At 46.7% G+C, this 24,092-nt stretch overlaps 1 protein-coding gene across 1 annotated transcript in view; it reads right to left on the bottom strand.

The window, feature by feature from the left end:
- Window positions 1-23,489, bottom strand: part of LOC142820450 (uncharacterized) — a 35,653-nt gene extending 12,164 nt beyond the window's left edge. The window contains exons 1-2 of the mRNA XM_075909273.1: window positions 23,341-23,489; window positions 368-485 (exon numbers count right to left, since the gene is read on the bottom strand). Coding sequence (XP_075765388.1) covers window positions 368-485; window positions 23,341-23,404 — 182 coding nt within the window. The 5' untranslated portion in view covers window positions 23,405-23,489. The remainder of the gene's footprint in view (window positions 1-367; window positions 486-23,340) is intronic.
- Window positions 23,490-24,092: the final 603 nt, after the last annotated feature.

Raw genomic sequence — 24,092 nt, 5'->3', positions numbered from 1 at the left:
ATGTAGACATGCTATCTCGATTTAGAGCCCCAGGAGGAATAATTTAGAATGGCCCTGGTGAGGGGCTATTTCAAAATAGCAGAAGCGGAGCATCTACACACACCTTATTTCAAAATAGCTATTTGGGAATGGGCATTATTCCTCATGGAATGAGGTTTACAGAAGTCGGAATAAACCATCCGTTATTTCAAAATTATTTCGAAATAACAGAATTGCTGTGTAGACGCTCGCATTCCGAAATAACTTTGCTGTGTAGACACACCCTTGGAGTTCTCTCAAGAGTGGAATGGTTTCAAGTCTCTCACCTCCAAAGCTCTCATGTTATATTACCCTGGCACGGGTTGAGTAGGGCAGAGGGGTAACTTACTAAAATCCAACTGGACACTCCAGGCAGTTACCAGCTGTGTAATAGTGACCCTTATCGCAGTCAATGAGGCAGCAGGTCTTGCAGTCCATATTGCAGTCTGCAGCTGTAGAGAAGTTTCCTGTAAAGAGCAGCAAGAAGGGAAGAGGCACTAAGAAAGCAACAGGAGCATATCCAGGGCTCTAAGACCAGCTGCCAGACATAATGATGCCACGGGACAGCACAATGCTGGACATTCACCACCCACTCTTTTTTCCTCATTAATCACGGCAATAATACTTTTCTGTGATATAGCAGCACCTTTGATGTACAAACACAATGCCCTGTACCATAATTAATTCATCCCCCGAGACAGCCTTACATATGGCAGTAATGGAAGCACTTAAACTTGTTAGAGAACTCCTATTTTGGAGATGTGGAAACTGAGGCACGGAGCAGTTAATTGACTTGCTTGAATTTACAGTCAGTGGCTGAGCCAGGAATAAAATCCAGGTGCCCCGAATCCCAGACTTCTTCTTTTAACCACTCTGCAAGATGGTCTCCCTTTCTGTGTTCAAACTCATTCTTCATTTATGATCGTCAACACTGAGAGATGGGATCTTGTGAGCTACTGAACCCTGTTCTTATCACATTTCCACATGAATCTCTTCAGCAGAGTGCACTGGAGAAACCACAGAAAGCTTCAGATATACAATCTAATTTTAGATGTTTATCAAAACCAAATTACTTCATAAGAACATAAGAATTACCATAGTGGGCCAGACCAAAGGTCTATCTAGCCCACTGACAGTGGCCAATGGCAGGTTCATGAGAAAACAAAAGGAAAAACTATGTAGCACTTTAAGACTAACAAGATGGTTTAATAGGTGATGAGCTTTCGTGGGCCAGACCCTCTGAGGAAGTGGGTCTGGCCCACGAAAGCTCATCACCTATTAAACCATCTTGTTAGTCTTTAAAGTGCTACAAAGTTTTTCCTTTTGTTTTAGCAAGATCAGACTAACACAGCTACCTCTCTATTACTATAGGTTCATGAGAGGGAGTGAACAGAACACAGAATAATAATCAAGTGACCCATCTCCTGTTACTGGTCCCCAGCTTCTGGAAGTGGGACTGTAACAGGATTACATATGTATATATGCCTAAATGAGGTGAATTCAATTTTCAATTAAGGTAAACAGGTAAGAGGAGGAGGCTGGGCATCAAGAGACAGATACCCTTGTGAGGTCTTGAGTAAGACACTATTTCTCTGCCTCAGTTTACCATTCTATAAATTAAGTTAATATTGTTCATAACCCTTCTTTAGAAACCACTTTGAGATCTCTGTGTGCAAAGCCCTACAGAAATGTAACACAGGTATATCAGGATGCAGCAATTAGCACTTAACATGAAAATGCCCTTTTTGTACCTCAGCATCAGTTTGCAGGGCCAAAATATTTAGATTCTAGGATTTAAATATGCTGATAAGGCATTTGACTTTGAACAATAAGCCCTCCTACAGGTGTTCCAACCATCATTAGCATTCCATATACAATTCCTTATGGAGAAACAGTATTTGTGTGCGCGTGCACATACATCCATGCAAGTGCAGGTAGGGTGGGAGGAAGAGAGAAGACTTCCATTTTTATACTTTCTGATAATACTTCATTCATTTTCAATTGTATCTTTTTTTAATTCCCAAAGTGACTATATCATGCTGCAAACTAATCTATTACTATTTATATCTGTTATGAAAACATGTCCAAACTGATTTTTTCCCTTTTAAAAGGAAATGAAATAGACAGAGTTGAGAACGCATACTGCAAATTTAATCTCAAAGTACACTCTGAAAAATGTTCTGATTAGGGTGATATGTAGCCACCATCTCTGGCTTGTGACCAAGACTGTGGCTTTCTAGCTAAATACCAGTTGTCTCTCATACTTCTGGGTTTCTAAAGGCAAGAATGCCAGCACAAATAAAGAGAAAGAAAGCAGGAGTCAGTCCAGAGCGGGTAAAGTTTTCAACTCACCTGACAAGAAGGCACAGAAGATACAGAAGAAAGTTAACCAGCTCAAAGCCCTAGCCATCAAGACAACAGCACAGCCAGATGGAGCTGCTTTTTTGGAGAAACCCAGAGCTGCATAGAAACTGCTGGAGACCTACTGCCCCAGCAACCGATGTTTTCCTTTGCTGAAGCCAAATGTAACCAAATCTCTCCCCAGTAATCACTTTACAGAAGAGCCTGAAGTGAAATGGACACCAGGCAGCAGAAAGAGACAAGAACATAAATGTTCATCTCATGGAATGTGCCAGGGATAGCCCCCTTCAAATCCTTCTTTAAAACTCTTGTTTGCCTCAATAGCTTTATAAAAATATGACTGTGGTTTGGATGCTAGTGCAGAGATAACAGACATCAACACGTGGCTTCCTTGTGTCCCCCCATAGATCTGACTGTGCCCATCTGTTGGTTCCTGTCTTGTATGTAGATTGTAAGCTCTTTGGGACAGGACCTGTTGTTTTATTCTATGGTTATCAGCACCCAGCACAAAGGGGTTCTAGTTCCACACCTACGGCTCCTTGGTGCTGCAGTGTGAGGACCCAATCCAGTGTGATGCTGAACACCTGAGAAAGAAGCCCACTTACGTGAGAGCTTCAGAGCAGGGCTGTTATCACCGTGCAGCTCTGGCAGGCAGACAAATAAGCAATTCGGTGTGAAGCATCTTGCAGGGCCCAATGTTTATTCTGCTTCTGCAGCTCCTAGCTCAAATATTCTCAGTTTGCAGGTCATCTGCCCAGCAATTCAGATTCTACCTGGAATCTGAGAGTACAACTGCGCTCCTTCCTCCTCTTCCATGTCTCATGTTCAACAGCGTCGAGCTAAGTTTTCTGACAGTTGGCTACTCTCTGGAATGAATGATGCACCACACATTGGATGCAATACAGTCACCACTGCAGCAGCTTTGGAGGGCAAACAAGAGTGGAAACTTGGCTAAGAGAGCAAAGCAAACAGATCCAAGGAGCAAATATACTGACAATATGGGGCTATTTTCATATAGCGGTGCCATTCTGCTGAGCACATCTACGCTAGCTTTAGGCAAGATTATTTTCTTACTTACCTTCTTTTCCAAAGGAGTGTTTCCAACTTTTAAGGGTAATATGAAAGGGCCAGGGCATCTGAGTCTGTCTGAATGGAGATTATAAGGAAATGTGGGGCCTGATTGTCTTTTGTTAGAACTGACACCAAATCCTGGTTCCACTTTCTACATATCTCTCTGAACCAGGCAAGATTGAGTGCTTGAGAAACAGAGTCATCCTCTGTAGGGTCCCAGACACCAGCTTGTGCCCAGGGCTCCACTGCCACCCGGGGTCCTGGCTGCCAGCTCCTTACTGCTGGCTCCACTGACTCTGGGGTTCTTGTTGTTGGCCCTGCAGGCTTTGCTGTTGACCCAAGGTCCCAGCTGCTGAGGTTCCACTGCAGGCCCTGGGCCCCCAACCATTGGCCCAGCACCCAGGGATCCACAGTCACCCAGCTTGGGGTGGTAAGAGGCATGGATGTGGTAAGGTGTGTGGGGGGGAGGTGGGGAACACAGCTCAACACTCCCACCCTAAAAACAACAAGAAGTCCTGTGGCACCTTATCGACTAAGGGTATGTCTACACATCAAAGTTATTTTGAAATAACTTTCCTAGCGTCTACACAAGCCAACTGCTATTTCAAAATTAAATCAAAATAGCTGAGGGCTTATTTTGAAATTGGTAAACCTCATTCCATAGGGAATAACACCAATTTCAAAATTGCTGGTTTGAAATAAGTGCTGTGTAGAAACTTATTTCGAAATAGGGGGCCCCCAGCCCTTCCCAGGGTGCCCTGGTGGCTACACTGGCCTCAACTAAGAACACTCCTCTCCCTTCTCCCCTCCCTGGAGCCCTTAAAGGGGTGCCCGTGCCAGCTCCAAGCCTACCAGCCCAGAGCCAGCAGTCAGTGCACCTGACCCAGTGGCCCCAAAACATGAGGCAGCAAGCCACTGGCAGCCAGTCCTCCACCGCTCCCCAGGAGCAGTCTGCCAGCTCCCAGGAGCCTGTCAGAGGCCAGAGAAGGCGGGCACCTTCCTGGTCCAGGGTGGAGATCATGGACCTTATTCAGCTTTGGTGGGATGCCCCAACGTCCATGATCTCTGTACTAGATGGAGGAATGCAGCTGTCTATGGCAGGATAGCCACCAGCCTGGCCACCAAAGGCCACAAGCGAACCCAGGAGCAGGTTCACATGAAAATCAAGTTAGTCCAGTGAGACCCCGAGTCCTGAGTCCTGAGCTTCCCCTCCTGTTTCTTCCCCTTGCTTCCCCCTTCCGGCTCCCTCCTCCCAGGTTTCCCCCTCCCCTCCCCCACCTTCTCTCCTCCCCTCTCCTGCCTCCTTTCCCCAGTCTCAGCAGAGTTTCATTCCTCCCACCCCAGTTTTGTTAAATAAAGAGAGTTTGTGTTCATGAAAATACGTGTATTTTATTTGACATCAGGAAGGGGGGTTAGGGAGGGGTAAGTGGAAGAACGTGAGGGAGGAATGGGGCACAAGCCCCCAGTGGGGCAGACCAGGGAGGCTCTTAGTGCTCCTCAAGGTGGAAGCTCTCCTGCAGGGCCTCCTGGATACTGACAGCCCCTCGATGGACCTCCCAGATGGCAGCCTACACAAAGTGCAGCCAGGCTCGCAGCAATGCATCCACGAGAAGCACCAGAGTGCCCAGGGGCAGCTCTGGCTCCATATTGCAGAGTGCTGTGGTGTCCCGAGTGAGGGCAACCAGAGAATGCAGAGACAAAATGCTTTGCTGTCCTTCGAGGTAGGCAAGCAGGGAAATCTGAGGACCAGCTGTCCGGGGGGTCCCCTTAAGCACAGGCCTCAGGCAGCAGCCACACAAAGTAACTCCTGACCTGATGCCCTGCTGGACCTGGCCTTAAGTGTGATTCAGCGTCCACTCACTATGGACACGCTATTTCGATATAGCCAAATGCTATTTCGAAATGCATTTTGTGTGTAAACGCGTTATTTTGAAATATCTTATTTCAAAATAACACTGTAGTGTAGACATACCCTAACAGATTCATTGGAGCATGATCTTTCATGGGCAAAGACCTACTTCATCAGATGCATGTAGTGCAAATTCCAAAGGCAGGTATAAATATACAGGCATAAGAAAAGTTCCAATCAAGAGAAAGGTTAAGATAACGAGGTCAATTCAGTCAAGGAGGATGAAGTCCCCTTCTAGCAGCTGATGTGGAGGTGAGAACACCAAGGGAGGAGAAACTGCTTTTGTAGTTGGCTAGCCATTCACAGTCTTTGTTTAATCACAAAACCTTATAATTCTGGAATCTAACTGTAACCTTTGGACATTAATTAGAGTTTGCTAAAATTTAGCAAAACGACTTCTTTTATACTTCATTATAATACCAATTAACATTAAACAGCCTTTTACCGTAATTATATTGCTGACACCTTCTCACTGGCTCTTTACATTATACATTATTTAAATGAACATCTACACTAATGTCCTTCCTATACTATCAACATAGACAGCATTTTAATAAAACATTTACAATTCTCAAAAAACACTCAGGGTATGTCTACACTACCCCGCTAGTTCGAACTAGCGGGGTAATGTATGCATACCGCACTTGCTAATGAAGCCCGGGATTTGAATTTCCCGGGCTTCATTAGCATAAGCGGGGAGCCGCCATTTTTAAATCCCCGCTGCTTCGAACCCCGTGCAGCGCGGCTACACGGGGCTCGAACTAGGTAGTTCGGACTAGGTTCCTATTCCGAACTACCGTTACTCCTCGTGAAACGGACATACCCTCTTTAAAAACCTTGCTTGCACCATCTATAACCCGAAACATAATGGTTATGTAACCTGGGTCATGTCTTTGCTAACTCTCACTTTCCCATTACCCTGTTGCCAACTTATCTTTGACTTTCCTCAACCTAGCAACGTCAGTTTTCCATACCACTCTCTACATAGGCCCCAAACCTAAATTTGACTTAGGAGGAGTTCCTGCATACATCACAAATGGCAAAATTCACAAATATGGGCTCACAGGCCCTGCAGTGAGCTCCCCAGAATTTGTGGCCGTCACTGTCCTCCCCAAACTTGGACAGGAGACCCATGAATACGTAGGATCATGAATAGCGATTCCATGAATCGTGATGGCCTCCTGTTGTTGGTTTGGAATTACGGAGTTTTGACTTTTTTTGTCACTGGCTTAAATCTGGCTTGGGCCAATAACATGCAAATGTCATAATTCAATAGTTCATTTGTTGGGTCACATAAAATTAGCTGATGACTTCAAGTCTAGTTTCCAGTGTGAAATGTCCACTACAAGACATACAAACACTTCCTGCAGCTGGCAAGGTTGTCAGGAGTCTCTGCAAAAAAGCCCAGTAGAGATTGAACTGCCTTTTCACACCAAAAGGTCCCTCCATAAGAGCAAGGAGATACATTGGCAGAAAACAGTGTGGGGGGGAAGGTGAAGTCCTTTTGAACTTGGCCATCTAGGGAATTGCAGTCTGTAGGGTTGTCCTCCTGCCCCAATCCGAAAATGGATCTTCAGCGTTAGCATGAAAGGCTCCTGTCCCTTAGGTAACACAAACCACTGAATGGAAGTATAAAAGACTGGGTTTAATCAGCAGGATGCAGACACATTCTCCTCTATAATGATATTCCAGCACAGGGTCCTGTGTCCATCTTACTAGCTAACTAAGTGCCATCTGTTGCACTTTATACAGTGTCTAATTAAACTTTTCCAGTAGAACTCAAATGCTTCCATTTCCTTCTATTTTACAAACAATACCTGGGATTTTCTGCAATTATCTTATATTACAGACAAGAATTGCCAATTAAAACATAATTGACACATTCTAAAAGGAGGCAATCAGCCAACTTCATTGCTGCAGATTCTCTTCCTAGAGGCACCTTGTATCTCTGCAAGTTCAGGAAGACAGAAAAATCAGAGGAGCAGGATTTTAACTAGTGAACATTTTCATTAATTTCACCTCATGTATCTGTTCACTGACAATTTGTAACTTCTCTCAGATTCATATGTGGTCTCTCAAGTGTGAATTTCACCTCTGTAGACAGGGTCGGCTTAAGGCTAGCACAGCATGTTAGTCCTACTTGGAGGATTTATGTGGGCAATAAGTGCTGACCCTCTGCATGGGGATGCATTTCCATCCCTCCCCCCATCTTGAAGAACCATCATTACTACACGAGGTGAGCAATTTCCTTTTCTTCTTTGAGTGATGTCCCCGTGGGTGCTCCACTGTTGGTGACTATTTAGCGATACCCAAAGTTGGAAGGTGGGCTTTGGATTATTTCTTCTGAGCAGCTGAGAGGACTGTGCGAGTGGTCTATCTCCTGCTCTGGAGTAGAACGGCCTTTAGTTGTTGGGAACGTATTTTCTCCACTTCTGAGTACCAGATAGGAACTAGGCCATCAGATGCAGCATTTCTGGTTGGGGATCGAGAAGGATGCCTCTGTTCTGAGACAAAAGGTCTGGGTGGGTCAGAAGAGAGTAAGGAGGGCGAAGACACATTTGAGAGAGATAGGGAAATCAGGTCTGCCTGGCCCAAACTGGGGCTAGGAGGATGACTTGGGCACCATCTGATTAAATCTTCCTGAGGACTCTGGCAAGAGTGTAATGGGCGGAAAGGCATAACAGAGACAGACATGTCATGGGATAAGGAAGGCGTCACCCAGCGATCTGGGACCAATGCCTACCCTAGACCAATATTGGGCACACTTGGCGTTCTGATGCATTGCAAAGAGATCTACCAATGGGAAACCCCAAAGGTAGAAAATTTCTTGTAGAACTCAGGTACAAATCTCCCATTTGCGATCTACTGTGAAGTAATGGCTGAGAGCATCTGCGGTAGTATTTTTGATGCCTGGGAGATATGATGCGATGATGTTGATACTGTTGTGGATACACCAGTTCCACAGGTGTACAGCTTCCACACAGAGGAAAGGAAAATGGGCACCCCCAATGTTTGATGTAAAACATTGTGGTCATATCGTCAGTGAAGATGCGTACCATAGAACCCCGGATGTGGCGAAGAAAGTGTTTGCAGGCACTGTGCAAAGCTTGGAGCTCCAGCAGGCTGATACACAGCCAGGAATCCTATGCAGACCATCTTCTCTGAGCAATTTGATGATGTAGATGCATGCCCCACCCAAGGAATGAAGCGTCTGTAGCAATCTGGCAGGATGTCTGGGCTTGGTGAAATGGAACACCAGCAAGAATGTTGTCCAGGCTGGTCCACCATCTCAAAAAAGTGAGGACCCTTGGGGGTACTGAGACTTGCTTGCGAATGTGGTGTTTGGAAGATGTGTACACTGAGATGAGCCAGTGTTGGAGGCAGGGAAAGTGCAGTCGAGGGTGTTGAACTACATAAGTTGTGGCAGCCATATGGCAAATGAGGCAAATACAGATAAATATTGGGACTGTGATATTTGGCCACCAAACTTCTTATTGCCTTGAAGCAGTGGTGTGGAAGGCAAGCCCGTGCTTCCAAGGAATCCAGGCAAGCTCCTATGAACATTAGAGGAGCGAAGTTCTGGAACGGCCTTCCAAGGGAAGTAGTGGGGGCAAAAGATCTATCTGGTTTCAAGATTAAACTAGATGGCTGTGTCTACATTGGCACCCTTTTCCGGAAAAGGGATGCTAATGAGACACTTTGGAATTGCAAATGCCGCGGGGGATTTAAATATCCCCCACGGCATTTGCATGAACATGGCTGCCGCTTTCCACAAGATCTAGAAGGGATCTTGTGGAAAATAAACCCTTGAAAGTAGGAATAAGGGATCTTCCGGAAAAGGGTTTATTTTCCGCAAGATCCCGTCTAGACTGGCACTTTTCTCCGGCAAAACCCCGAGCCGGAAAAAAGCGGCAGCCTTGTTCATGCAAATGCCGCGGGGGATATTTAAATCCCCCGCGGCATTTGCAATTCCGAAGTGTCTCATTAGCATCCCTTTTCCGGAAAAGGGTGCCAATGTAGACACACCCGATGGGTTTATGAAGGGGATGGTTTGATGAGATAACATGATCTTGCTAACTAATTGACCATTCATTATCAGTGGGAAATAGGTCAATGGAGGGATGATAGGAGTTACTATAGAGAACTTTCTGGGTGTCTGGCTGGTGAGTCTTGCCCACATGCTCAGGGTTTAGCTGATCGCCATATTTGGGGTCGGGAAGGAATTTTCCTTCAGGGTAGATTGGCAGAGGCCCTGGAGGTTTTTCGCTTTCCTCTGTAGCATGGGGTACAGATCACAGCTGGAGGATTCTCTGCATCTTGGGGTCTTCAAAGTGTTTGAAGGCTTCAATATCTGAGATACAGGTGAGAAGATTATTCTGGGAGGGGTGGGTGAAATTCTGTGGCCTGCATTGTGCGGGGGGTCAGACTAAATGTTCATAATGGTCCCTTCTGACCTTAAAGTCTATGAGTCTATGAATCTATGAACTCTAAAGATTGGATGGGGATTAGAGTGGTCTTTTGTTGATTTATGATGAGGCTGAGAGAATCAAACAGCTTCTGGGTAAAAAGAATAATTTCCTTTGTGGCTTTGAGGAATACATTATCTTGCCAAATATGTCCAAGTGCTTATGATCATTGCCTGTGTGATGGATTTGTATTGAGGGGGTTTTGGACCTGTTCTATGCTATGTCTACCAGTAATGAATTTGTTTGTGGGTGGAGAAATAATGGAGGGAACAAAATATTTTCTATTAGCCCCTTGTTCATTAGGGGATGGGGACAGGGGCGGGGGGATTGGCTGGTGTTTGCCAGACCTCATCTGCTGCTTCCATGATTGCTTCATCTGTTGGAAGCGTGATCCTTGACTTTGTGGACGGCTGGAGATTCTTTAATAGTTTATGTTGTTTCTCCTGGACTTCTGATAACATGACTTCCTGGCTGGTGACAACCTTTTTAAATAAGTCCTGAAATTTCTTCATGTCATCAGTTGGCAATGGGTCATGCAGAATGTCAGCCTCAATGGTAAGGAAGAAGACTTATCCGTTGGGGAGACATTGGGTTGTTCGGCATCAGTATCTTCAGTAATCTGGTCCTCCTCCATCTGTGTGTCCTCCATTGGCTATGGAGAACTATGAGCATAAGAGATGGGTATTAACCTAGGTCCTGGTGTTGATGGTGCCATTGGTCAGTACCATTGGGGTGCCCAATAGAGACATGGGGACAAGCGAGGAGAATAATGGGAGTGGTAGGATCAGTCTGGGTACCACAGGGGATGATGGAAATACCATGGTCGATGTCACCAACCGTGGAGCACCCACCGGGACATCACTCGAAGAAGAACCTGAGACACATTCACGGTTTATTTTCATACAAGCATAAACATCCTTTATGCAAAACATCAGAAAACAGTTTACATGAAGAGTCAGTCACAGCTCTACATTGTTGGGTACAAGGAAAACACAGGCAGATGCTGTTTCAGCTTCTCCTGTGAATAATTAGACATGATTGAATTATAAAGGAAGATGATGTACAGAAAGTGAAAGTGGAAGTCCAGAGGTTAGGAAGACTCCAGCGGAGAGAATGAAGAGTCCAGCTGCAAGTTTAAGGGAGTTGGCAACTACCTGCACATTTATTTCTCTAGGTTATAGAGCATTGAAGCGCTAGGGCTGAAAGAGCCCATTTGTAGCACACTAGACCAGGGGTCGGCAACCTACGGCACACGTGCCACTTATGGCACGCAAGCCAATTTTCAGCAGCACGCAGGAGGAGCTCAGCCCCTGCCCTCCTCCTCAACGCAGCCATTGGAGAGCGCTCCCTCCTCCCTGCAGCAGGTTAAGCTGTGGTGGGAGGAGGCAGTGCTGGGACTGAGGCTCTTCAGCAGTGCCTCAGCTGGGATGATGCTGCCACAGCCACACGGTCCAGGGCCAGCCCCAGAGGTGCCGCGGCTGCAGCCACGCACTTTGGGGCCCATCTGGGACCTCGTGGCAGTAGCAGCAGCACCTCTGGCCTCCAGGGCCAGCCCTGGATCATGTGGACCACAGCAGCAGGGCCTCCGGGGCCAGCCCCAGACCAGTGTCAGCGAGGCCTCTGGGATGGCCCCAGACTGTGTCAGCAGCAGGGTCTCCAAGACCGGGACCAGACCACGTAGGCCCCAGCAGCGGGGTCTCCCTCTGGGGCGGCTGGGACAGTCTGGCTGCAGCTGTTGCTGCAAGGGAGCATGAAGCCAGGCAAGGTCCCCCCTCATGCCCAAACCCTCTCCCCAAATCCTCTCACTTCCCTTCCCCCAACAAGACCCAGTACCCCGAGCTTGCTCCGACACCCTCCCTTGCTCCAGCTCCCTCCACCTGGCCAGACGCACTACTCTCAGCCTGCTTCTGCACCCTACCCCCCACCCAGACTTGGCAACTTCTCCCCCTTCTGCACCCCACCTCCCTCCCAGCTCCTGCATCTCATCCCTATGGATATGTCTACACTACCCCGCTAGTTCAAACTAGCGGGGGTAATGTAGTCATCCACAGTTGCAAATGAAGCCCGGGATTTGAATTTCCTGGGCTTCATTTGCATGAAGCCGGCCGGCGCCATTTTTAAATGCCGGCTAGTTCGAACCCCTTACCGCGTGGCTAGACGCGGCATGGAGTAGCTAGTTCGGATTAGGCTTCCTAATCCACGAGAAGTTCCACGAGGAGTACAGCTAGTTCGGATTAGGAAGCCTAATCCGAACTAGCTACTCCGTGCTGCGTCTAGCCACACGGCACGGGGTTTGAACTAGCCGGCATTTAAAAATGGCGCCGGCCGGCTTCATGCAAATGAAGCCCGGGAAATTCAAATCCCGGGCTTCATTTGCAACTGCGGATGACTACATTACCCCCGCTAGTTCGAACTAGCAGGGTAGTGTAGACATACCTTATCCTACTTGCTGGCAGCCTTGTCTCATGCACTTACCCCTCATTTTTGTCCTTACCCCAGAGTCTAAGGAAGTCTATAAAATCCATCAACTCTGGAACCCCAGGAAAGTAAATCTTGTCTATGGGAAGCCCTGAACCTCAGTGCCCCCCCCCCATTTCCATCCCTTCACACTGTGAGGCTGGTGCACCAGAGGCATGAGGTGTCTCAGTTGGGGGTGTATCAGTGAGTGTTGAGGGTGTTTGGAGGTTTTTTTGCTTTTCTGTGGGTCAGTGACCCCCAACCCAAAAAAGGTTCCCCCTTCTGCCATAAATAAAGAAAACATTAAAAGCTTTTGTTTTGGACATACTATTTTACTTTATATAAAATGAAGTTTGATAAATGAACATGGGAAAGTTAAAACACTTAATTTGTTTTATATTTTAAATGAAACTGTTCTCCCTCCCTGTAGCTGGTTCAGAAAATAAGGTCACTTCCCCCAGCCTCCCCTTGCCTCCCCTTCCTCCTCCTTCCCCTGGCAAACAGACCCGTGAATAAGTTAAATCTCAGCTCGCCACTTCTGAAATGTTGCTAACCCTTGCACTAAAAGGTAAGATCTGCATCTTAATTTATTTGTCAATGAAGCTGCTATAAGTAAGACTATTAGGGTATGTCTACACGAGCTCGTTAGTTAAATCCCAGGCTTCCTTTGCAACTCCGGTTGCCCTCATTTGCCTACCTAGCTCGAACTAACGAGCTAGTGTAGACATACCCTTATTGACTTTAAAAAGTATCACCGGCACTCCAAATCTCAGCACTCCACCTTTGAAAGGTGCTTATCCCTGTTCTAGACCATCCCTAAACAATGGATGAAACACTTCCACTTTCAGGTGTCTATGAGTGTTTTTACTATTGACTTTAATGGAGCCAAGATTTCACACACCGTATTTATGTGTGGAAGAAGAAAGAGAAATTTGTATTTAGCCTAAGGTGGCCACAATTAGCCTAGCAGTGGCCACGATGTTAATTTGTATTTAGCCTAGCAGTGGCCACAATGCTAATGAACTCATATTTTTCTTCCTGAGCTCTGAGATGTGTTCTTAGATTGCTGTTGGGTTTTTTTTATTAGTTGGCCTCATTGAACTGTTTAACCCTCGTAGACTCCAGTATTCTGGAGATGGGCTCTGGACTTTGAACATTTTCCAGATTGGCTGTAGCGCTCATCTGATCTAATCCACCTGGTTATACTCTGGGAATGGGTTGGATCTAAAGCTCATTCAAGTCAATGGGAGGCTCTCTATTGATTTCAATAGGCTTTGAATGAGATCCTTAATGGGCAGTTTTCTGTTTTCTTTGGGAAAGTTTACAATTACTCTTCAACTATTTTGGCCAGCCCCAGACACAAAGCACATAGGCAGTGGCTACCTAACAGGAAAGCAGGTACCCCTTAATTATGACACGAAGCAGCACTTCTGTTCAATAGACACTACTTGCTGCATCCAGTCTAGACTTACATTTCACCAAGGGTATGTCTATACTACAGCATTATTTCAAAATATCTTATTTTGAAATAGTTAATTTGAAATAAGTTATTTTGAAATAACGCATCTACACACAAAACGAATTTCGAAATAGCGTTTTGCTATTTCGAAATAGTGTGTCCACACTGAGTGGCCGCTAAATCGCATTGAAGGCCTGCTGGAACCAGGTCCAATGGGGCATCAGGTCAAGAGTTACTTTGTGTGGAAGCTGCCTGAGGCTATCTGAGGCCTGTGCTTAAAGGGACCCACCCCCGGACAGCCAGTTCTCAGGTTTCCCTGCTTGCTTGCCTACCTCGATGAGGGACAGCAAAGCATTTTGTATCTGTATCCTCTGGTTGCCCTCACTTGGGACACCACAGCACTCTGCAACATGGAGCCAGAGCTGCCCCTGGGCACTCTGGTGCTTCTCGTGGACATGTTGCTGAGAGCCTGGCTGCACTTTCTGCAGGCTGCCATCCGGGAGGTCCATGGGGGGGCTGTCAGTATCCAGGAGTGTGTCTAGACTACAGGGTTTTGTTGACAAAGATGGACTTTTGTCGACAAAACTATACATGCATCTATACTGCTGCTGAGTTCTGTTGACATAACATCGACAGAACTCAGCAGTTTTGTCGATGGCTGTAAACCTCATTGTATGAGGAATAACACCTTTTGTCGACAGAGTTCTGTCGACAGAAAGCGTTATTGCATCTACACTGTCCTTTACGTCTACACCGTCATGTCGACAAAGCGGCTTGCTTTGTTGACAGAACTGGATGTAGTCTAGACGCTCTTTGTTGATGGAAGCTCTGTCGACAGTATCTGTCGACAAAATCCTGTAGTCTAGACGTACCCCAGGAGGCCCTGGGGGAGAGCTTCCACCCTGAGGAGCACTGAGAGCCTCCCTGGTCTGCCCCACTGGGGACTTGTGCCTCATTCCTCCCTCACATCCTTCCACTTACCCCTCCCTAAACCTCCTTCCTGATATCAAAGAAAATATACATATTTTCATGAACACAAACTCTCTTTATTTAACAAAACTGGGGGTGGGGGGGGGATGAAACTCCTGTGAGACCGGGGAAAGGAGGCAGATAGGGGAGAACAGAGGGTGGTAGAGAGGAGGGGGAAACCTGGAAGGAGGGAGCTGGAAGGGGGAAGAAAGGGGAAGAAGAGGGAGGGGAAGCTCAGGGCTCAGTGTTGGGGGGGGTCTCGCTGGACCAACTTGATTTTCATGCAGCCCTGGTCCTGGGTTCGCATGTGGCTTTTGGTGGTCAGGCTGGCAGCTATCCTGCCATAGACGGCCGCGTTCCTCTATCTAGTGTGGAGATCATGGATGTTGGGGGCATCCCTCCCCAAACCTGAATAAGGTCTATGATCTCCACCCTGGACCAGGAAGGTGTCCATCTTCCCTGGGCTCTTGCAGGCTCCTGGGAGCTGGCAGACTGCTCCTGGGGAGCGGTGGAGGGCTGGCTGCCAGTGGCTTGCTGGCTCATGTTTTGGGGCCACTGGGTCAGGGGCAGTGGCTGCTGGCTCTGGGCTGGCAGGCTTGGAGCTGGCACAGGCTCTGTGGCCAGAGTCAACCCCTTTAAGGGCTCTGGAGAGGGGGGAGGGAGAGGAGTGTTCTTAGTTGAGATTGGAGTGGCCACCAGGGCACCCTGGGAAGGCTGGAGGCCCCCTATTTCGAAATAAGTGTCTACACAGCACTTATTTCGAAATAGCAGTTTGGCTGTGTAGACGCTAGTAAAGTTATTTTGAAATAAAGGCTGTTACTTCGAAATAACTTTGTTGTGTAGACATACCCCAAGTGACCAGGATCATATTGAACTTAACCATCATCTCATTTCAGGCAACTCTCTGCCCCTCAGATTTTGCTTGACCAGCACATTTAACAAAACAGATATTGAAAAAATATGCAAAATTATCCACATTTGGTAGTCACATTTCAACCCATATTTGAGAAAAGCAAGGGGGAGCTTGTGAGCTTGGGGAACTTGTAAGCACAAAGGACCCATTCTCCAACCAAAATGAAATATGACAAATGTTACACTTGTTGCAAATATTTCATGCTGTTCTAAAAAGGTAACAGAGAGATTCCCTCTGTGAATAAGAGGGACAAAGATCATAATTTTGGAGGAGAGGGTTCGGAGTTACAGAATTGGCAATTTCAAAAGAGTCTAATGAGAGAAGCATCCAACTCCCTTCAATGACCCTTAATATGATTCAGATTGCACATTCTTTAGTTTATATGTCATAGTGAGGTTTATAGTGTCTGTTGCTACGATATATGGCTAAGGATTCATTATATACTCTTCACTACCAGGAATTTCCCAGTTATGCAGGACAGTGATGTACCCTCAATTCTCTTCTCTAACCCCGATATAAACCATAGTCTGTCCATTTATAAATCAGATCTAATAGGCAACGAAAGGGGGAAATATTATGGATTTATGTATGTAAATGGAAATTACATTTCAGTTAAAAACGAGCACTTTGGCTCATAAAAGAGCAGCACTACACAGATTGATCAGGGATAGAGTCTCCTCTCATCTGCTTCTCTTTCTCCTTTCTTCTTGTTTTCATCATTATTATTCAGTGCTGCTTAGAAGGCTGTGGATTAATATATTAAAATTCCACCTTCAGAGCTGCAAAGTCAGTGCTGCATCTCCTTTTCTCTCCCACCCCCACCCTCAAAGGAAACAAGGCTATATCTACACGGAAACCCAGAATGCGACTGCAGCACAGGTGGATGTATTACACTAGCTTTATTCACACTAGAATGGTGAGAAATAGGAGTGCAGATGCACAGGTTTTAGTACCGGCTGTATAAGTACACCAGAGTCCCTGGGTATATATTACATTTGTAGCCCACACTGCTATCTGTGCTGCTGCATCTACACTACAATTTTTAGCCAGGCTACCAGAAGAAAAGCTATTGTGGGTTTGTCTACCTATGCCACAATCACACCTGGGACTGAAGCACAGACATTTTCCAAGAGCCCCACTGCTATGGACCAGGGGAGAAACTTCTGTTCATGATGTCTGCAGTTGCAGTGGGCCCAACCAGGGGAGGGGTGATTTTCTCCTAGCATGGGGATGGATAGATACACAAACACGCTGTGGCGGGGTCCCCAGCCCCGCCCTCTCCTCCACGAGGTTAAAGCAGGCCCTGAGGCCTAGTCCCGCACAATTCGCAGGCCCTGAGGCCTAGTCTGTGCCCTGAGGGGATGGGGTAGGGGGGTCCGGGCCCTCCCTCTCCACCAGACCCCAACCCAGGGCCCTAGTAGTGGTGGGTGGTTCCCACCACTGGCTCAGCAGGGAGTTCTCCCCGAAACGAACCGAGCCTACTCGGGGGTTCCCTGCCCCTTGCCCTGGGTTGCTTCCTATCCCAGCCCTGTGACCGACAGAGACCCCACCTGGCGATGCTGGGCTGGCGGCGGCGGCAACGTCAGCAGGTCCTATGTCTGTGGCAGCAGCGAAGGGGTTGTCCGCTGCAGCGGGGCGGGCGGCCCGGGGATGGTAGCAGCAACGACAGCGGCGGTCCCAACGGCTCTGGTTCCAGCAGCAGGTCCGGCTGTGGCTCTGTGGTTTGGGATGGAGCTCCTTCCTCCCCGGAGGGCCGCCCCAACTGAGCAGCCCGGCAGCCTTTTATACTGGGGCTGCACTGCGAGCATGCCCAGCAGAGCTGTAGGGGAGGGGCGTATTCTACCCAATAGGCGGGATCTCCTCCCCCCTGTTCAGTGTTCAGGCTAGCCCCTTCACACACACACACAAACAAACTCTCTGAAATATATAGTAGATAGCTGTCTCTTTCTCCATCCCTACCGCCCCACCAGCCCAATGGGATTCTCACTATCCCAGTCCCAATTTCTTGCCCCCTGTGGTCATTCTGCAATATAAATGTTCCTCGTATCGGACCCCTCCTCTTGCATTGTATGAGAAACAATCAAATTCCAGGCACATCCCATTGTCCTGACCCAACCAAAACTTTACCTTTTTAAAGTTATGACAAAAGGTAGTTGCATACCAAATTTGGTAATCCTAGCTTTTACTGTTTAGGAGGAGATCTTGAACAATGGACTCACAGATGGACAGACATTCAGATGCATATTTCTAAAATATATAGTAATATTTGCATGTTTCATGTGAGATTATGGGCTCGTGTTGTGCTCATAGAATCATAGAATCATAGAACTGGAAGAGACCTCAGAAGGTCATCAAGTCCAGCGCCCTGCTCTAGGCAGGACCAATTCCAACTAAATCAACCTGACCAGGGCTTTGTCAAGCCAAGACCTAAACACCTCTAGGGGTGGAGACTCCACAACTTCCCTAGGTAACCCATTCCAGTGCTTCACCACCCTCCTAGTGAAATAATTTTTTCTAATATCCCACCTGGACCTCTCCCACCACAACTTGAGACCATTGCTCCTTGTTCTGCCATCTGTCACTACTGAGAACAGCCTCTCTCCATCCTCTTTGGACCCTCCCTTCAGGAAGTTGAAGGCTGCTATCAAATCCCCCCTCACTCTTCACTTCTGCAGACTAAACAGACCCAAGACCCTCAACCTCTCCTCATAAGTCATATGCTCCAGCCCCCTAATCATTTTGGTTTCCCTCCGCTTGACCCTCTCCAATGCGTCCAAATCCTTTTTGTAGTGGGGGGCCCAGAACTGGACACAATACTCCAGATGTGGCCTCACCAAAGCCGAATAAAGGGGAATAATGACATCTCTGGATCTGCTGGCAATGCTCTTCTTAATGCAACCTAATATGCCATTAGCCTTCTTGGCTACAAGGGCACACTGTTGACTCATATCCAGCCTCTCATCCACTGTAACCCCCAGGTCCTTTTCTGCAGAACTACTACTTAACCGGTTGGTCCCCAGCTTGTAACTATGCTTGGGATTCTTCCATCGCAAGTGCAGGACTCTACACTTGTCCTTGTTGAACCTCATCAGATTTCTTGTGGCCCAATCCTCCAATTTGTCTAAGTCATTCTGGACGCTATCTCTGCCCTTAAGCGTATCTACCTCTCCCCCCAGCTTAGTGTCATCTGCAAACTTGCTGAGGGTACAATCCGTCCCCTCATCTAGGTCATTAATAAAGATATTGAACAAAACCAGTTCTAGAACCGAACCTTGGGGTACTCCGCTAGAAACCGACCGCCATCTTGACATCGAGCCATTGATCACTATCCGCTGGGCCCAGCCTTCTAGCCATCTTTTTATCCATCTTACCGTCCATTTATCCAATCCACATTCCCTTAACTTGCTGGCAAGAATATTCTGGGAGACCATATCAAAAGCCTTGCTAAAGTCAAGGTATATAACATCCACTGACTTCCCCATGTCCACCGAGCCACTTACCTGCATCATTCATGCTTTTAAAAATTTGTTAACACCTCAGAAGCCAGAAGAGAAGGGTTTGTAGCCAACAGTACCCACCACCACCAAGATGCTTTCTATTTTTTAAACATGTCAAGAGATGGTACAGTGGTGTGGCTACTGTTTTAACATTGGACAGCATCAGAGCAAGTTTGGGGCTAGATGCAAAAACAAAGATACCCCCCTGAAACAAGGGCAACTTCCTAACATGGTAAATACATGCAGGCACCACAGCCAATGTGTGAACTGATAATTAAAACTCAGCCTTCTCTTCCAAAGAAGAAGCTACAGTAATGAAATGAATTACAGGTGTAATGTTATTTTGAATAGTAGTTTGCATGTTGAATTCTATCCCTAACCAGGCTACAGAGTTAAATGATGGATTTACAGAGATTAATAACTGCAGGAGGAGAGAGAAATTGAAGAGTTTATGCAAGAGTAATGTTTTCAGAAGGGGCTTGAACTGAGACAGAGAGCTGTTCAGGCAGAGAATTAGAGAAAGCCGCTATGAGAGAGAGCAAGCTTTAGGGGCAACTAAAGCAGTATGGCTGGGGACAGTTAGAAGGCCAATCCTGATTAAGCAGAATGAGCAGAGAGATGGGCATAAAAATGCAAAGGTTGAAATCCTTCTTCTATTGAAGTGTATGAGAAAGTTCTCCTAGCCTTCATTGGGGCCCCAATTTCACACAAGGTATGAGAGACAGCAAGAGCAAATCATGGAGGATTTCAACATCAAAGATGGATATTTTAATCTGGACCTTGAAAAGCAATTGTGGAACCACTGAAATTGCCTGAGGCATGTCATGATAATTGCTTTGCATGTAGAAAGAGCTACTGAAATTAAATAAATGCCAGCGCTGAAGAGTCCAGTGCAGTTCAGCTCCTATTTAAAAAGGCTACAGATGTGTTATAATAAAGAAACTTTATTAGTGTGGGTATTAAAGTATCACCTGGAAGACCCAGCCTAATTTAGGCTATAATATATAAATAGCAAGATTTAGTCACTGTGTCAAATAGCTCAGAATGTATGTAGATAAGATGAATCAAGGGGAAATAAAGCCAAAGATGGTTGAACTTGACCAAAAAAAAAAAAAAAATTACACAATTAGAAAACAGGAGAGATGGGACTAGAATACTAGATTATATTGAACCTAGCCTCTGAAGCTATGTGTAGACTTGCAACCTTCTTTCAGAAGAAGCTTTTCCAGAAGAGATCTTCCGAAAAAGCTTATTTCGAAAAAGAGCAAACACACAGCAAAAGGGCAACAAGGAAACCTGTGTTACTTCCTGGAGGCCTCTTCTTTTGAAAGAACTCCTCTTCTGTGTCCACACACCTCTTTTTCCGAAAAAGCTGTTTTGGAAAAAGGCTTCTTCCTCATGGAATGAGATTTACCACCATTGGAAACATCCTTCCATTCTTTCAACTGTCTGTCAAAAGAACTCAGTGGCAGTGTGGACACAAGTATTGTTTTTCCGGAAAAACGCTGCAGTGTAGATGCACTCTGAGGCTATGTCTAGACTGCAGGCTTCTTTCGAAAGAGGCTCTTTCGAAAGCATCTTTCGAAAGAGCCTCTTTCGAAAGAGAGCGTCTAGACTGCACGGAGAAATTTCGAAAAAGTGGCTTGCTGGATGCTCTCTTTTGAAGAAGCCCTATTTACATTGAAGAACGCCTTCTTTCGAAAGAGGAACTTTCGAAAGAAGGCGTTCTTCCTCGTGAAATGAGGTTTACCGCCATCGAAAGAAAAGCCGCGTTCTTTCGAATTAATTTCGAAAGAATGCGGCTTGAGTCTGGACGCAGGGGAAGTTTTTTCGAAAAAAGGCTACTTTTTTCGAAAAAACCCCTGAGTCTGGACACAGCCTGAGTGTCATAAAGCTATTAAACAGCATAATACCCACTAGGCAGTGTTCCCGCTAAGGTTTTCCAGCCACGAGCATAGTGAGTTTTGGCTTGTGCAGCAATATTGAGGTCATGTGCACTAGTCTGGATGTGTGCCACTGAGGCACCCAATTTATTAATACACATGTTTCCAGCTACCGGAGCAGACAACCCTCCCCACCGCCGCCATGTGGCATGTCCCATTCCCGGCCATCAGAGCAGATACCCCCACCATGTGGCAGGTTCCTTTCCTGGCAACACACAGCAGAATAGGCCCCAGCCTCCCATGCCACATGGTAGCCACAGCCCACCAGAGCAGGCCTCCTCCCAACCATGCAGCCATGGCAGGTCCCAGCCCTCTGCCCCTGCGGCTCCCTCACCATGCTGTTTCAGCCAGCCCCGCCTGCCTGTGCAGCTCTCCAGAGCACGTAGGTGGGGGGAAGAATTTTTTGGTAGCGGGTACTATGAATAAAGGTCTATAAAATCATGACAGGTATAGAGAAAGTGAATAAGGAAAAGTTATTTACTTGTTCCCATATCATAAGAACTAGGGATCATCAAATGAAATCAATAGGTAGCAGGTTTAAAGCAATCAAAAGGAAGTATTTCTTCATGCAGCGCATTGCTGCCAGAGGATGTTGTGAAGAGCAGGACTTTAACAGGGTTAAGAAAAACCAAACACGAGATAACCTCCCTGAATTTAGGTCCATCAATTGCTATTAGCCAGAACGGGCAAGAATGGTGTCCCTAACCTCTGTTTGTCAGGGACTGGAAATGGATGATAGGCCAGGAATCACTTGATTACCGGATCTGTTCACTCCCTCTGGGGCATCTGGCATTGGCCATTGTCAGAAGACAGGATGCTGGTCTAGATGGACCTTTCGTCTGACACAGTTTGGCCATTTTTATGTTATGATATATTGTGACAAAGTGTGGGGATTCGGTGTCTTTATATATTACTGGTTTAATGAGGTGATGGGAGTGGGAGTTTGTTGTTGCAGGGACCAGTATGAAATTTGGGAGGCTGGCCAGAAGCCTGGAGAATGGAGACCCCAGTGAAAGGAGACCTGGTCCAGCTTGGATGGCACAGTGGGTGGGCAATGGGCTTTGAAGAGAGGGGCCCAGACAACCCTGTTAGTCTGGACAGAAGACAAAAGATAGGAGAGGAGCTACTAGAGAGGGATATTGGAGGCTCTGCTGGAAGGAGGGGGTTGCTGGACTGGGCAGAGAGATCAGACAGAGCCCACCTGGCTGCAGGTGAGACTCAGACATGCTGCGCTGAGGGAGGAGCCTCAGAGTTCATATGCTGTGTTCACATGCTCAATAAACCCTCCTATTTTATACTGGCTGAGAGTCTCTCTGGTCTAGAGAACAGGGCTGCATTATTCCCTCTGGAAGTGCAGGCCCCGGGGCTCCAGAGCAAGTGGACCCCCAAAAGGGGTCCCACAGCGAGAGACAGGTGTGCTGGAGGCTCAGAGAGGTGTCGTCCCAGAAGGCAGAGGGGCTTAACCCCGAGGGAGAGTGGATTCCCAAGAAGGGGCTATTGCACTGGAGTAAACCCCCAAGAAGGTGTCGCATTGGTGAGGATTCCTCCCGGGGACCATTTATGGGCCAAGCGTGGGCACAACTTGTGAGTCCGTGACACCTGTTTAAGGTCACAACTCCAGTGAGCAGCAAAACTGGGAAGAGAGCTCAGCTCTGACTAGACAAGATTGTAGAAAAGTATTTAAACTTCTTTCTGGTGAAAAATGGTTTTTAGAGTGAACAGAAAACACTGTGGGGACTTGGACATTCAATTCATTTTGACAAAAGAATGGAAACATGCAGTGTTTGTTTTCTTCATTTGTGTGTGCATGTGAAAAACAAAAACAGTTTTCAACCAGCACTGCCCCTGGCTATTAGCCCAGTGCCTTATCATGTAGATGGTGCTGTCTCCCATCACAGCAAAGTCACAAACACGTGCATCATCCCATTGGGCTGGCTTCCCAGTAGTCAAGACTACCAGCAGAAAGTACCGGTAACTGTAAATGGAATTTTTTCCGTAGTTGCCCGCTGACATTGTGATGGGGGTGGGCTGCACTTCCACAGCATCAGAATGCACGTATCAGAGTTGAATATATTTGCATTGGCATCTCGTCGGCACTCTCTAAATATCAGTGCACTGAGAGGATTCAAGCAGCATTTGCTTAAGTGATTATGTAATTACATTGCGATTAATGAAAATTATACTCTGGCGAGAGATTCTCTGGAACTTTGTGTTTCTGTGCCTTCTCCTAGTGAAGAAATGGATTAGAGAGGCCAGTTCCCTTTTGCTCTTACTTACCCGTCAGCTCTTTCACTTTCTGCGATGCCATCCAGCGGAGGCGGTTCCAGAGCTCGATTAGCATTGCACGTGGATTTGTTGCCAAAAAGCAGATTTGAAATCACACCAAGGAACTCATGTTCTCCTCTGAAGATTCCATTGCTGCAATATTAAACATGGCCTGCGGGGGATGAGGAGAGGAATTAATAAATGTGTTTTTTGCATTGCTCAAAAGTAAACAAATAGATGAAAATGTATTCAGGGATGTTGATTTACTGCTACTGCCTAGTGCTTCAATAGAAAGAAGGGATTATAAACTCAGAGAAAAAGAGCTGGAAATGAACCCAGAGGAATTTGGGCCAGTGCTCAGCAGCTGAATCAACCTGATGATGGAATTAGTATGAGGAACCAGGATAAATGTAGAGCAGGCTTGGAAGAAAAGCCATGAGAAATATTTACGAGCTTGCTGAGTAATAAACAGGGCCGGCTGTAGTTCCACAGCTTGCTGTGTCCTTTGCAGACTGGGACAAAACCAGCCACTGGAGTTGCTTTACCCACAAGTCAGGGAAAACAAACCAGTTTGCACTTTATGACTTTGTTCAAGTTACTTACCGTTCTCTGTGTCGGTTTCAGGGCCCCTCATCCTTTGTGATGCTCTGTTGGTGGGGCAAAGGAGACCAAAACCTGGCTCGTCTCCCAAAGGACTCCCCTTTGGGTGGTTTAATGCTGACCCAGGATCAGTGTCCACTATACAGGGCATGGGCAAGGAGGAA

Source organism: Pelodiscus sinensis, chromosome 26 (assembly GCF_049634645.1).
Source record: "Pelodiscus sinensis isolate JC-2024 chromosome 26, ASM4963464v1, whole genome shotgun sequence".
Taxonomy (NCBI): Eukaryota; Metazoa; Chordata; order Testudines; family Trionychidae; genus Pelodiscus; species Pelodiscus sinensis.
The sequence above is the reverse complement of the archived record's forward strand: the minus strand, read 5'-3'. Positions and strand labels throughout refer to the sequence as shown.